Below are 16,502 nucleotides of genomic sequence, written 5' to 3' on the forward strand. Positions count from 1 at the left end.
GAACTCAGAAATCCGCCTGCCTCTGCCTCCCAAGTGCTGGGATTAAAGGCGTGTGCCACCACCACCCCGCCTGTTCTTTCTTCTTTAAATCTACCTACATAGAAAGCAACAACAACAAAAATAACTGGGCTCAGAACATAGACTAAAAATGATAAGGAGACATGAGCACACCCAGGGCCACATCCTTGATGTTGACCCCATACTCACTATGAAGTGAAACAAAATGTGGAGTGCTCAATTTGGTGATGTGTCCTATTATTCTAGAACTGACATCTGCAGCAGGAGTCAGCACACTTAGCATGATGGATTGATTCAAGTCAGAGGCTGTGAGGAACAAGAACCTTTCTTTCTGTACAACTTACTTGGACTTCTTCATGTACAGCCAGTAGACAACGCCAGCAACGAGGGCGGCGAGGAGGAGACCGACGACAATTCCCACAATTAGTTTTGCCTGGTCATTCACCTTTTCTCTGTTTTCATCTACAACAAAGAAGAAAAGACCATGCAGCTATAGCCAGTGCTAGAGAGTTTAAAAGGAAGTTGGTGTTGCTATGATAAATTGTTAATGATGGCTAAGAGATCACTACTGTAGTTTACATGCAAACTGGTGAGTTTTGAAGGGTAAAGTTTTTAGAAGTTTGACTATCTTGCCTCATTTGGTATTGAAATTCAAGGCAAAGTTTGGATAACTAAGAAAGTCACTCAGACAAGGACACTTCATAAATCTTGAGCTGACAGGCAAGGGAGAAGAGTCTGCAGCATAGTACCTACCACTTATATCGTCTGCCTCATCGTGTTCTGGAATACTTACTGAAATGAAAAATGTTAATATGAAATTAAAAACAAAATCTGTTGATAAATGAAAGTCACCTTTACCATTATAGTATGATGTAATAATATTTCGATAAAATAGCTATTCTAGAGCTAAGGGTAAAGAAAAATCACACTTTATAGAGCAAAAACTTCCCTACAATGTTTGTACAGAAAAATTAATTTTATTTTAAGGAGAGGAGTTAAAAATAAAAATGTTTTAATATACTAGAGAAAATTTATAACCAACAAGCTGCAGTATTTATCTAAAATCTATATTAATTGCTTACTGTCTGTATGTTTCACTAGAATTTCTTTTGAGGTACAACAAGTTTGCCCCTATCAAATCTACAATATTGTGTTTCCCATCCATACTAAACTTTTTTGCCCCTATTGAGGAGAATTAATTTTCCTTTGTTAGTGTCCTGGGCTACTAATGGTATCCTCAAAGCAAGGATTGGGATTGAAGTTATCAGTAGGGTGCTCTAGAGATTACATGGTTCCCTATATGATGCCTGCCAGACTTCCCGGTTGCTGATTGTGGCATGGCTTTAGGCTAGTTAAAACTCAGTGCTCTCATGGATTATCATTAAATTACACAAACATTCTTCAGTGTGCATGAGTGTGCATCAGAATTCTCCATACAATCTATTATAATAGATTATAATTCAGTCCTACATTCCTCATCTCAAGTGCTCAGATATAGAACAAAGTCTAAAAGTGGCTGCTTTAAATACTGAGAAAACTGAGCTATCTTATTCAACAGGTTAGCATTAAAGAAATTTGCTCAGTTAAAATAAAAGAATAAGGATGGGTTCTCTCTAGGTAGTCCAAATCAATACTTGCTGAATTGCATTGTGAGAAGTCAATGATTATATTTTAAAGTAAATTTTGTTTAGCTTTTCTCTCCAGCTAATCCACCAGGCCTTTATATTCCAGCCCATCTGTTAGGGACCATTATCTTTTGAAAATTGTTTTGTCCTATAAATTCCTAGCTATTTTATTCAAAGCATACTAATGTAAGGATTCCTACTGATCAAGAAATGAACATTTGCCAGCAGGTCAGCTAGCATCCTGTCTAAAAGTGAACCTTACTCTAGGCCAGTCCTGATTTAAGGTTGTCATGGTAACATAGCAATGGGCATAGTAACGGGACTGAAAATGGTCTCTAATTTTCCAATAAATCATGGTTTTCAAAATGTTTTCGCTCTTTTGAAATATATATAAGCTAGGATTACAATATTGATGGGTACTTTAATGTTATCTAAGATGTTTTCATCTATTTTCACTATGATTCAAAATCAATGAGAGAAGGAAAACTTTTGCAACTTGATTTTATTAATTCTCATAACATTTTTACTACAAATTTGTTAATTGGCCAAATTTGTGGCATTTCTGTATAAAATAAGGGTAGGATAAAAATATAACAAACTGTAATGTGAACTAATGGTAGAACTAAAAATTATCAATGTATACCTTTTATAAAAGTGTTTTAAAATAACCATTGAATTATCTGACTTTGGATCCATAGTATGGGTTAAGTTTGAGCAACTGGTTTCTTAGTCTCCCTTGCTCTTGGGAGGATTCCCATTCTGGGAAAAGTGTCTGAGTCCTAATATATGAAGTGACTTAAACTGTGAAGACAAGGGTAGTAAAAGAATGGAAACCAGGTAAAAAAGAAAACGGAACCTCATGGCGATGATATCAAAATGCCAAACAAAAGCATGAAACTTACCATGATGCAGTACAGGGAGATGGAACTGAAGATGTTAAGCTAATGAAGAATAACTTCAAATTTTCTTACGGTTTTAATGCCAGAAATGAAATACTCACTCGCAGAGACATTCAGGGAGTTTACTGTTCTCTCCAGTTGGTTTTCTGCTGTGCAAGTTAATGTGACATTCTCCTCAGGGGAAATGATAATTTTACTATAATACCTGCCATTAATATAAGGAGACTCCTCTGTCTGGAAGAAGAAGGAAGAAGAATTTAGAGATGGAGATGCACTTTACATGTCTGGGAAAGAATAGTGGTAGATGGCACAGGGCAACTGTGATGTCCTACAGTCTGCTTTTAAGGGTGTGTGGAAACCATAGAAAAGGACTGTCCAGGTCATCTACAGCTTTACAGTGGGCAGAAAAAACAATGGCATTTCTCTGTCTGTGATTCTTTGGGGGAATTTTAACCTTTTAACATATCAATCAACCTTTTTTCCCCCTGATAGATGCTCAGTGTCAGCTAAACTTTTTTCATGATACTTGTTTCACGGCATGTTATTAATCTTGTAACCATGTTTCCTTTTAGTGAACATTAGAACTTATTTGTGAATGAGGTCAGTGTTTTTTGCTGCAGACAGCTATTCTCTTATATCAATTCTTTGCAGTGGGTATCTGTTCTCCTATCTCATATTTCTGATAAAATGTTACATAAAAGTACAATGCATATATGATTTGTTCATGGGTAAAGCAATCCATTTGTTTCTCTCAGACTATTTCTTTGTTAGTAAAAAAGGTGGATTTTGTTGTTGTTGTTTGTTTGTTTGTTTGATACAGGGTTTCTCTGTGTAGCCCTGACTGTCCTGGAACTCACTCTGTAGACCAGGCTAGCCTGGAACTCAGAAATCCACCTGCCTCTGCCTCCCAAGTGCTGGGATTAAAGTCATGTGCCACCACTGCCTAGCGGCTAAAGGTGGATCTTTCAATGATAGCTTAAGTGCTTTCGGATTTTCCGAGCACAAATCAGGGCATCTCTGTATGTGATACACTCAAACACAAAAACCAATGCAATAGTTTTGATCTGTATTTCCCTACAAGGAATAGTTATTTAAGTGCTTCTCAGCTATTTCTATTTCTGTCTAACCTTTTGAGAATTCTCAGCTTAGATTTGTATCGCATATTTTGAGGTTCTTTTGTTTTTTACTTTACTGATTTTTACATATATATTATAGTTTTCCATTTTATGTTTTTATAAGATCTCTGTGGTGAGAACGTATATATTCTTATGTTTCTTGTGACTTTTCTTTTCCATGCTTTGTCATATTCCAGTTTGTTATTTACCCTATTTCATTGTAATTTAAAAAAAAATGTGTGTTTGTTTTCAAATGTGAGAAAGAAAGGTTGTGGATTTCAGTGGGGATGGAAGTAGATAAACTGTAGAACTGAAATCAGAACATATTGTACAAGAAGAGTTTTTCAATAAAGTAAAGGAAAATAAAAATAAAGGAGTATACATATCACCTGAAAAATTTTAAAAAGATTTTAAAAAAATATAAAAGAAACAATGTAGTTCAGTCATTGTTAGGATTAGACAGAAATGCCATGTAGTCCAAGAAAGTACGCCTTTGTACTCTTTCTTGGTCACTTGTTTTGACTGTATCCTCTGCTTTTCTATCTTGGCTTTGTTTTTAACTACACTGTATGTGTCTTAAGGATAGGCATGCAGTAGCCTCTATTCCCTGGGAGCTACCTCATGGCTGTAAACTACTAGGTTCATCATACCTTGGAGGGGGAACAAATAAAACATTATGGATGGACCACCTCAGACCTAGAACAAGAAAAATAACATACCATCCCTCAGGTCAGACTCAAGCCTTCTCTGTGACAATGAAGAATAGCATTATTATTTCTATCCTTGTGGTAAGTGTGCCTGCTGTGTTCCCTGAATCTTTGGGCTTGCTACTTTAGTCTTTTCAAAATATACTTGCTTGTTTCTAGCATGGTCTTTTACATTTTTATATTCATTCATTCATTAGATATATGTGTACTTTTTTTTTTTTAATCTACTTTCCAGGAACTCCAGGTTCTTTTCAATGGCACTTATCTCTTAACCAGAAAGACAGAAAAAGTATTGTAGGACGGAAACATTTATAATCATTTAGCATTTGGTGCTAAAAAGTATTTCTGCACATTTCCAGCAATTCAGGACTTTATACCAAATAAAGAAGCATGCATCTTCTCAGGCTTGATTGTCTTCTTGCTTCTTTGTCCTTCCAGGCATGGACTTTTTATCAGTGTGTCTCTAAAGTACTTAACCCAGTCATAAGTCATTGGCTTCAAGAGGGACCACTCTGAGCGCTCCCCTTGCTTAGACATATGTATAGTCCAAGCTATAGTCATATCTGTATGACTCCCAGGCAAGAGCCAAGATCCACCATATTCAGCAAATGACATTATACAAGTTGAACTAGTGGTTCACGTCTTCACAGAGAGACATGGAACTTTCAACTTAAAATTAATTTGCATCCTTTTTGCTTTAAATGTGTCTGCTAAAACTTTAAATGGGGAGCCTGGGTCCTTTAACTGGTTCTATGTTTATGACTCTTTGGTTCTAATGATCTAAGGAGACACAAGGACCACTACAGAAAAAAAATTAAAGTTATATTAGCACACCAAACATTGATTAGAGGGATTAAAGTTCTGAAATCTTAGCAATCAGCTGTTATTTTCTCTCCTTATCTATTTGTCTTTCTCTCTCTTTCTGTGTCTAACTTTGTACTAAGAACAAAATATTCATAGCATTTGTAAGTTGCAGTCCTTTGTGGCAACTGAAGTATCTTACCAAGACTACAGGTATTAAATTTAGATTAACGTCCTCTATTGTCCAGACAGGAATAAAGTAGATACTACATTTGGGCAGCCTTGTTCCGGCCCTAGCCCTATATCAAGCAAACTGGAACATGTGTTTCCAAGCAGTAACTATGTTGGTCACTACTCACAGGGTCCAGGTTAAATAAGGCATATCTTTTAAACAGTAAACAGGCAAAGTAATGGCAGCTATTTATACTTTTATGTATAAGTTTCTGGTTCAGAAAAGTATATACATTAAGGATTTAATTACTTGTGTCTCAGGAATTAGTGACCATGGAGAGACACTCAATTTTCATTCTTTCAAAAGCAGATACCACAAGACAATGCTCTAAAATTATTTTCCATGGGTCTTGGATTTAAATGTTTTATTTGAAGAATGATCTCCTTCAGAGAAAATTCTCTGCAAGTACTTTCTCTGTGCTTTTATTGCATATTCTGTGTTTCCTATTCTATATTCCAACCAAACCAACCTACACTCCAGGTATCTACATAAAACTGAGCTTGAGACTGAAGGTAGCCCAGAACAAGAGTTGAAATACTTGCTTGGTTTATGACGCTTCCACTGCCAGTAATGGTCCAATGGATAGCTGGCTTTGGGAACCCTTCCACGTGGCAGATTATAGTTTTAGACAGTCCACTGGGATCAGTTTTCTTTGTCATTTTGATTTGAGGTTTCCCTGAAATATTCACACAGTTAGAAAATGATTATTGAAATGTTAAAATAAACCTGATATCCAATTCTCGAAGGACAAGGTAATTGCTGCTAAAGCATTTCGCTACCTTCTACAATGAGTGTCAGCGACTCCCTTTTCTTCAGTCCCTCCACCTCCTGGAGAGCAGTTTCACAGACATAGTTCCCAGCATCTTGATAATGAAGACTAGAAAATGAAGGGCTGGATCGGAGCCTGATGTTATCCTGGTTAAATGCAGAACACAGTTACCTCAGGGGTGCAACAATATTATGTTTATTATATTTTAATTACTATGCATGGCATTGCATATGTGTGTGTGTGTGTGTGTGTGTGTGTGTGTGTGTGTGTGTGTAGTATATGTGTGTGGCACATGTGCCTGCATGTCTCGATGCCTACACCTCTGCATCAGTGTGGTGTGGAGACTAGTGCAGGTTATCCGGTGTCTTCTTCTGGTGTCTGCATGTCTCGATGCCTATACCTCTGCATGAGTGTGGTGTGGAGACTAGTGCAGGTTATCTGTGTCTTCTTCTGGTGTCTGCACCATTATTGCCTTGAGATAGAATCTGTCACTGAACCAGAAGCTTGCATTTTGAGTAGCCTAGCTGGCTAAAAAGCTATTATGATCAAGCTGTTTCTGGATTCTAATACTCAGGTTTCAGACACTCCGTGTAATATCTGGTGGGTACTGGAAATGTATACAAGGTCCTCACGTCTTGAATTAAGAATATGAGTTCTTTTGAACTATATATGCAGCCTCACAATTGTGACTTTATATGTATGTGATCTATAATAATTAAGCCCAAGGTTATTACGTGGGTCTGAATACTCTCCCTAAGATACTTTGGAGTCAGGCAAAGTAGAGCCATAGTTCAGAGCCCCTTCTTCTAGTGTTGGCAATATGGAACAAGTTCACAGTTTCCTCAAACTGAGTTTTCTTTATTTGGGAAATAGGATATTATTACTGTATCTAATTGTTTTGAGGATTAACTAAATGAGTAGTGCAATGACTTTATATTGAGTAAAAGTCTTAATAGTCAATTCCTACTACTGTGTTAACATGGGAAATCAACAGTGCTGGGCAAAATGCTCAAAACTTACTTTAGCTGAATGGATATCAACACTGGAGTTTCATTATAAAATCACAGGAAAAGTATTGAAAAATACTATCAGTAGGAAAGTCTTACTAGTCTAATTCCAAACAAGGAAGGAAAAATATGTGTATTTTAGAAAGTTACTTAACATTAGAAGATGATTATATTTTTAGAACATTAAATTAAAAAGCATCTAATAAGAGAAGTCTTTGTATACCAGGAATTTCTTTTGTCTACTTCCCTATCAACAAATGATGAGTAGGAATATTGTTTAGCAGTACTGACATTAGGGTTCAACCAATAATGGTGAATGCATTTCATGTTTACTATAGCAGACTTATTACTCAAGTAAAACACGTTTGCATGTTTGTACCATCATTAACTGCTCTAGTTGCTTATAGATCATCTAGTTATTTGACTGTTAAGTATATAAACAGTACATATTAACTAAGGGTGATGAAGAGTGATGTTGTAATCATTTGGGAGAACATTTGTGACAAAAGTGTGTACAAGAGAAAGTAAAAGAAAGTGCTTGAAGGATGAGAGGATGCTGCATGTGGTAGTGCACAGCTTTAACCCCAGAATTCCAAAGCTGGAGGCTAGCCTGTTCTACATAGCTAGTCTGAGGCTAGTGAGTGCTACATAGTGAGACCCTGTTTTAGAGAGGGGAAGAGAGAACAGGAGGGGAGGGGAAGGAGGGAGGAAAGGCAGAGAGACAAAGACAGAGATTAAGAGAGTGTTTGTAGTTTTATTTGTAGTATATTGCATTATAAAATAATATGTTGTCTAGAAGAAGTCTTAGTAAGAAATTTCTGAATGATTATCATAAAGATAATTTGAACTCCTGTTTCAAATGATGTATAGATTTATTTTCCCAGAATTTTCCTTCTTTGTTGCTCCTGCCCATGCTGCCCTCTGAATGTTAGAAAACACTAGCCAATGATGCAAATGGTGATTTCATGGTCATGGCCTTTGCTTTAGGAACAAGCTGGACTCAAAATAGCAATTATGTACCCTCCTTTCTCATTCTAAAAAAGTAGAAATGTTGGGCACCAAGTACCCTTCATTTTAGAGTTATATGGCCACTTGAGCTTACATAGGGGATTCCAAACAAGACCTTAGAATGCTCTGGCTGTGTCCCAAAGACTAGAAGTGAAAGGATCCCCCTAGCATCAAAGAGCTCCTAATTACAAAGAACCAGCTGTTAGAGACTAAAACATTGTCTGGACACCAAAGAGGAAGAAAAAGCATATGACCCCAGAACAACATTCATACTCCAGAAAGCATGGACTTGAACCTCTCTCTGTCTTACTTGTGACTTTTCTGATCGAGCTGCCTTGATTTCATTATAAATGATGGGAGAGATAATCAACAGCTATATTTTCTCAGATACTACAGTCAGGATTTCAGAATAATGTCAGCTAAAATCAACTCTGTAAGTTTTGTTCTTAAAGTACTTAACTGTTATTTGCCTGTGTGTGCACATGCATGTGTGGATCACTCTTCATTATGTAATTGTAAAGCAATGCACCAAGCTATGCTGCAGCCCATCCATTAACAATGCAATGGTGTGGCTGACTGCCTCTACAAATTACTGTGATCTGACAAATGCTAGAGAGGAGGAGTGAAAGGACACATGGATATGAGCATACAAGCCAAGTCTAGATATACATATTGGGATGTAAAACAAAATAAAAAGGAATGCTCAGAGAATGCATGCTAAGGAGCAGCACAGCAGTAAAAGACTTGGACTTACCTTCATCCACACCACAGTTGCATTCCTACTTGCAGATATTGTGCACGATACAGGCAGGGTATCACCGATCTGCTTGGTTACTTCCCCACTTGGGTTTAAGGATAAATCCAAGTCTGTGAGATGGGAAAAAATGTTTGAAATGAAAACTACAAGAAAGCAAGATAGTAAAGATATTTTGGATGTGAAAAGTTGAAATAAAAGACAAAATTGCCTTTTACATCTGTACTTGAAATATCAGAACTGACTTATGTGAGGAAAGTACCTAGATTGGAGAAGATTCAGCTTAGCCTTACAAGTTAGCATTGATGTGAGCTTGGATAACCATTTGGTCTATCTAATTGATTTTGCACTGATTTTCTGTTAACATAATGATGTTAGTGGTACATATAAATATTTCTTTGGGAACTATCACCTTAAGAAAAAACAAATCAGCTTACTTCAGGAAGGAAATAAAAATGAGTAGATAAATATAAAAAATGAGTTGACAAGACATAGCAGTAGAAAATCACATATATTTAGACAGCAGGTGATAAATGGAAAAAGTATCAGATAGTGTAGATACTTCTTCAGAGAAAATTGACAAATAGTTGAATTATTTCTGAAATGCTATTCCATTTTCTGTGCAGTTGAAATTTTGAATAAGACCTATTATTGGGTACACATTCAACAGATAACTTTAAAAAATACATAAGATAAATATGTCTAAGGATGTAGAGCCTTTCAGGTAAAAAATGCTTTTTAAAATATAAATTTATAGTATGATTTGTAGGAAGAAAATGCAATTCAATGGAAAAAATACTGTCATAAAGGAACTATGTTCTAGGCACTTATGGAAACTCTGTACATGAATGCTGATTTGCCATAGTAGTCTTGGGGTACCCATTCCACAGCAGTCCATCACCCATGAATTCACAACCTGCTAACAAACTTATTACACATTCATAGATCACAATTACTTGTTGAAATACTAAGTAGTGGCATAAGCAATGACTAAAGGAGTAAAGAGAATACAATAAAACTGAGTTTCAAAGCAGAGAGACTTCATATAAGAGATACTATATTGTTATAGCCTCTTGACAACTAAGTCTTTCGGTAGGTGGGGTAGATCAACTTTTCCACATGGTCAAAATAAAAAAAAAATGAAAGTGCTGACCAGGTTGTTCAATATTGCACTATCAGATACAGCTAGTCATAACTCATAGAACGTATACCTAGCTGTAGAATTAAATCAAGAGCACAAGTGCTTTTTATTTCTTTCACGATTTGGTTGTAGATTGCCCATCATTTTCTGTGTCATTTAAAAAAATAAATATGTATGATATATGGATGTGAGTGTGGTCCTCCACCCACTCACACAACTCTTACCTCTCTGCTCTAGCATACCCTTACTCTGGGGCATCAAGCCTCCTAAAATTATGTACTGTAAACTTTCCACTTTGTCTATACTGGCTGGTCAATGAGCTTTGGAGATCTGGCTGTGTATCATCTTCCCTCCCTGCCCTCTCTAGTTCTAGGGTTACAAAATTCTAGCTATGTATGCTTTTTTTCCTTAGTAGCTGGGGATCAGAATTCAAGTTCTCACAACTGTGAAGCGTACTAAGTACTGGCTGAGGCATCTCCCCAACCTATCAATATTTTTCTCAGTGGTTGTTTTTGCTTCTAAGCAGTAACCATCATGGGAGTAATGACCATGCCTTGATTTTCTCTGATATAACCACAAGTCCTGGCATATCAAGGCTCTGAGGAGTCACGGTTATTAACAGAGTGATAAAAGTATACTTTCTAGTTTACACTAATATTAGCAGCTGCACCATCTTGTAGAAAAAGAGGTTTTGTTAGAACATGTATATGAATTGTGTTTGTATAAAAAGTATAAAAAGGGAAACTTGGAGGCCTTTATTGGTGGATTCAAGACCCTGCCAGTGAAAAGATATATGATTTTAAAGGATAAAGATGGACTTTGAAGACTGTGGTGAAGAATCTGTCTATAAGATGTGGCAAAAGAATAATAGCTGTTTCAACAGTAACTCAGGATCTGTAGGAATACGGTCACATTGCGGGGTCTGTTCTGCATTCTTGTGTATGTACTGATGCTGCTTTTCTACCTACACTTTACTTAATTTTTTATGAGACAGGAATAAATTCTGCTTTTGGAAAACAAGGAGCCAAAGAAAATGGGCAAAATATAATTTTTATGTTTGTATTTCAAGTAGAATAAAATTATGATGAATATCATAATTCATTAGCTCTTAAGGAGACATTCAGGCCTTAGAACTCAGTCAATCTGTCAAAACCAGAATACATTGGAATGTAATGAAATGTACCAGAACTCAATTACCTTCCCCCATATTTTGCCTGATTTTTCTTTCTGTAACATCTTCTCATTGAGGTATGATGTAGTTGCCACCACGTCTTCTTCCTTGTAGTGTGTGGTCTAGCCATCCATGTGTGTTCTACATACCATACACAGAATAGTTTCCCCTCTTTCGAGCCTGTGTACTTAACATCTCTTAAACATAAGTACATGTCTAATACTGGTAATTAACCTCAAGACATTATGGATGAGGATATCAGAGGACTACTCACAGACATTTGAATTTGTTGTGTATATTCATTTGCTTTCCTTCTTAAAGAACAGGGTTAACTAAATGGTCCCCAGAAGGGAAAAACAGCAGTATTGTTCTATGTAGACATCACTGTTTTCCCCCTAACCAGAACCTGATGGCAGACACACTAAAACCCACGAGTACGAGGGCAGAAGAGACAGAAAATGAGCTTGGCTGTTAACAGTTTTCAACACTTCACTGTTTCCACAGGGCTCCCCAGGGTACATGTTGAACATCAATCAAAAGCAACCATCTGGTTGTATTATTGCCCACTGTGCCCTCCTGTGTCTCCTTCCGAATTTTGCTTCCTTGCCTACATGTTTTCCAAGCATTGAGATAGACAACACAGCACCATGTGCTTAGAGCATTTTCCTTGAATGCTTTTTGACCTTGCTTCCTTCCTCTCTTCTGTCTAATCAAATTTCACTCCAATTGTATGGGAGCTCCATGTCCCCAATATTGCTCTCTAGTGATGTTTTTGGACAACTACTTGGTGTTTGTCTTCAGGGGTTGTGGTCAAGATGGATGGCTCAGATCCCATGCTTAAAGCTTGTGGATGTTCCAGTTCGTCAGAGCCCCTGTGCTGCAGAGGACCCTTTTCTGAACATGCAGGCCATTCTCTCTGATGACTTTCAATGCTTTTGCTTCACTCCTGCTTAATATCATTCAAATAAAAAAACAAAAACAAAAACAAAGCGACACAACCACCTCACGTTTTGCTGTATTACAACTGATCATTTCTAGAAAAAAATCTTTCTGATTGTGCTGTTGTATGAAAGGTTGATTCAGCCTACAGCCCCAAATAAGACTCACAGTTATCTAAAACAAAGTATGAGTTCCATTCTTCCCAGGGGGTCATGTGAATAAAAAAATAAATCATTACTTTTAAGACACATCTGATAGATTAATAATATGAGCTTTCATGATTTGCAAAATAAAGAACTCAAGGTTCCTGGCTGTTCTTTTTTTCTTTTTGGTAGATTGTTTTATTTTATTGTTTTGTGTGGATGAGAGTTTCCCTGTATGTATGTATATGTAACATGTGTGTACTTGGTGCCCTCTGAGGTCAGAAGAGCATTGGATCTTCTGGGTGGAGTTTTAGAAACTTGGGAGCCACTATATGGGTGCTGGGAATTGAATCTGGGTTATCTACAGGAATGATAAGTGCTCTTAACCACTAAGCCATCTCTCCAGTGTCCTACATGGTTGTTCTTAGTGGGTTATTACTGCTCCCCCATCATATTCTTGGATTATTAAATATGATTTTGGAGCCCCTGGAGCCCTCAAGATTAAAACTTAGCAAAAGGTGTAACTCAAGGTGATTTTGAAGAGGTTTTCTTTCCTTCAATTCACTATCTTTTGACATGGGGTAAACTCAGCTAATAAATGGCTTTTAGATACCTCTACTTCATCTTCTAGTGCTGAATCTGTAGTAACTCTATGTTGCCTGGAATGGCTGCTAATATTATTCTGTAATTTACAAGTAAGATATAGAATCTAAATTCTTCATGGTAAAATGCAAATCCTGTTAATATCAACACTATATAAAAAGACCTTGGGGTACAGCTTAGTAGCAGAAAGCTCACTTAGCATGTACAAAGCCCTGGGCTTCATTTCCAGAACTGCATAAAATAAATTATGTATATTATACATATATATTTATGTATTCTATATACATATATTTAAATATGTAATGAGTTATTTCAGGTTCATATGAAAATTACTTAGTGTTACAGTTGACTGAAGACATTTAGAGGAAAAGGTTTTTAACCAATGACAAGTTTGCAGTTCCCACACTGTGATAAGGATTCCCTATCACAGTGATTACCTGCATGAAAGCTCAGAACTTTTTCTGATGGGTTTAATAGAGTGAACTGATACAAAGTTATTTTTGAAAGATAGGGCTGTGCTTAGAAAGGTTAGCCAGGTTACATTATTAGAGGCCATTGAAGTAAAGCAGGTCTCCAGGAAGTGACTTACATGAACTGTGATGGCTTTTGAAGCCATGGAGGAGGTGACTTACAGTGAACTGTGATGGTTGTTGAAGCCGCCATGTTTCTTTTGTCAATCAGTGAGCATTTGTATTCCCCTGTGGCATTTCGTCTCACATCTGTCAGTGTATAAGTGTTTGAGCTTCTTATGCCTTCAGGCTGTCCCTTTAGACGGAGGCAAAATATCAGATGGTTATATTTGGTAGCTACAATGAGAATGTTTATAATTCTTGAGGAAAGATGCCATTTTCTCAGCTATGAGAACGGAAGCAACCATAGTTTTCAACTAAGCACAAATGATTAAAATCTGTTCTGCAAATATTTGAGAAACAATTCATAGTTTAGAACTAAATTTTGAAGAGATATTTCATACTGTATTGATGACATCTGTTTTCTGAGAGAACAGAGTTTAAATTTTGAAGCAGGTATTTAAAAAATTCATTATCATTTTTTTTCTGTTGCTGTCTCTACACTGACAAGAAGACTTGAGACATAAAAGAAAACATGAACTTGGTCTTGGGAAACATCCCCATATTTGCAACACTCAGGATTGGAATGCAGGAGTACTATACATTTAGGACAGGCTTGGTGGTATAGTGAGTTCAAGGTCAGTCTGAGCTGTATAGTGAGGCTATATAGTGAAGCATGGATTGGGGGTATAGCTTAATGGCAGAGGGCTTGCCTAGCATGTGCAAGGTTTCATTCCAAGTATGAGATAGAGAGAAGGAGGTAGAGATAGAGAGAAAGAAGAGACAGAGAAAGGATAGAGATAGTCAGAGTCAGAGACAGGGAGACAAAAAAAAAGGGGGAGAGAGAGAGAGAAGGAGAAGAAGAAGAAGAAGAAGAAGAAGAAGAAGAAGAAGAAGGAGAAGGAGAAGGAGAAGGAGAAGGAGAAGGAGAAGGAGAAGGAGAAGGAGAAGGAGAAGGAGAAGGAGAAGGAGAAGGAGAAGGAGGAGAAGGAGAAGGAGAAGGAGGAGAAGGAGAAAGAGAAGGAGAAAGAGGAGGAAGAGGAAGAGGAAGAGGAAGAAGAAAGGAGGGGAGAGGAGATGAGACAGGAGAGGAGAAAATGAGGGGAAAGGAAGGGAGAGAAGAGGAAAAGAGAGGACAGAGAAAACAAACAAGCAGATGGGAAATCCAGTCATATATCCAAAAAACACTGATAGACAGAAATGAAGGAAGCATGGAGAAGAAGGCAAAGAAGTAAAAGCAGGAAGGAAGAAAGCAATTCAAAGATAGGAAAGGAAAGCAATGAAGGCAAATACAGGCATCAAGAGCAACAAGGAAAACCAGCAGTTAGTATTTCATGGCTCTCTCAACCCTGATAGCCAATGTTGTCTGCCAGCATTTATGTTTGTAAGAAATTGTTTCTTATACATGTCTTCAGAGTAATGCCTTAGGTGATACTGTGAAATACTAGCAGTCATGCTAGGAGTAAGTCTCCAATAATCTCATGATTGCAGTAAATGCACTATTTAGTAGCATTATAGCTTTTTTCAGTAAGAGGATGGTGGAAACACTGTTTTTCCAGTTAGGGCCCCCTGCCCCCACTAAAAACACAAATATGCAGAGGAATTTCCCAAAGTATCCTGCAATCAGACCATTTCTTTCAATGATGATAAGTACTGTGATAAAGAGCCCACATGATTATTCCACCAAGCTAGTTGAACTGCCTTGGCTTCAAATGATCTTTGCATGTTCAGAGACTTCCGTGGACAGATCCTCATCCACAACAGTCCCTTCACAAGCATCCCTTTTGATTTTTACAGTGATCTACTTCTGCAGAGCACATTTTATGTCTTATTTAGATGATTATACCCTGAGCTTCTGCAATTATGGTTTCCTGTGGTTGCCTCTTTTTCCTCTTTGTCTCTGAATTCACTAAACATTGAGGAAAAATAAAAATAAAAACCTCCCAGAGGATTGGTGCCACAGAAGCTTTCAATGGACATTCTCCAGGTGGTGTTTTCTTTCTTTTTCTATTCCCAAGAATAACACTTTTTTTTCTCACTTAAGCTTCCCAAGTGCATACAATTGTTAGTGTCAGTTAGAAGCCAGACAATAGGACAAAATGATAGTAGTCGGGTTCAACTAATGCTTAAGCACTTACTGGTAAGTAAAACATGAACTCCTCAGGAGGTGGGTTGCCATTCCCTAAGCACTGAAGGGTGATGTTGTCCCCTTCTTTGATGGCATTTTTTGGTGGCAGCACTTGTATTGTCACCTGCTCTGTAGGATCTGCAAGAGTCACAAGCAGAAGTTAACCATTTTTGTCAAGTACCAAATTACTCTGTGCATACAATGTAAATGACTAAATTATACACAATTTTCTCAAGAAGCTAGTAATGGTAATTACTTAAATGTATCTTTTTATGGAGGGATTGAAGTTAATAGCCACTTGCTATACCAAGTACTAATCTTGGTTAGAGCAAACTACAAAGAACCGTGTTACATAAAAATCAATTTCTTCTTAGCAAAATGTCTTTAACTGAGGTGGCAATGACTGTAATTATTTTATGTGTAAAAGACCAGTAGAACAATCTCGCTGTGTGACTTCATTATAAGGAAATTGAATGGTGTTACATGAATCTTATAGCCTGGAAAGACTAAATCAGGTGGCAAAGTCCCTAAAGCTACTGGATAGAATCTTACTCTCACTATACAATAATAAAAATAAAAGGAAGAGACATGAGCTAAATAATATATTCTTGCAGTGTTTTCAACATGCAGAATGTACATACTTGAAAAAATAACTCCATGAAGACATACACATGGAGAGGGAAAGAGAGAGAGAGAGAGAGAGAGAGGGAGAGAGAGAGAGAGAGAGAGAGAGAGAGAGAGAGAGAGAGAGAGAGAGAGATGCAGACAGAGACAGAGAAAGACAGAGATTGAGACTGAAACTGCTATATAGTCATCAGGACCACAAATATGTTGTAATTTTATTCTGCTTTTTAAAACAAGCTAGGATATAAC

General features: G+C 37.1%; 1 protein-coding gene across 2 annotated transcripts in view; it reads right to left on the reverse strand.

Moving 5' to 3' along the window:
• Nucleotides 1–16,502, reverse strand: part of Alcam (activated leukocyte cell adhesion molecule) — a 196,296-nt gene that overhangs the window by 17,827 nt on the left and 161,967 nt on the right. Inside the window, exons 7-14 of one of the 2 annotated variants that reach the window (XM_031364062.1) lie at nt 15,640–15,767; nt 13,565–13,697; nt 8,936–9,048; nt 6,177–6,312; nt 5,940–6,073; nt 2,644–2,776; nt 772–810; nt 363–480 (exon numbers count right to left, since the gene is read on the reverse strand). In XM_031364062.1, the coding sequence (XP_031219922.1) occupies nt 363–480; nt 772–810; nt 2,644–2,776; nt 5,940–6,073; nt 6,177–6,312; nt 8,936–9,048; nt 13,565–13,697; nt 15,640–15,767 (934 nt within the window). The remainder of the gene's footprint in view (nt 1–362; nt 481–771; nt 811–2,643; nt 2,777–5,939; nt 6,074–6,176; nt 6,313–8,935; nt 9,049–13,564; nt 13,698–15,639; nt 15,768–16,502) is intronic. The other variant, XM_031364063.1, reaches the window with a different exon arrangement.

This window comes from Mastomys coucha, unplaced genomic scaffold (genome assembly GCF_008632895.1).
Source record: "Mastomys coucha isolate ucsf_1 unplaced genomic scaffold, UCSF_Mcou_1 pScaffold12, whole genome shotgun sequence".
In the NCBI taxonomy this organism is placed as follows: Eukaryota; Metazoa; Chordata; class Mammalia; order Rodentia; family Muridae; genus Mastomys; species Mastomys coucha.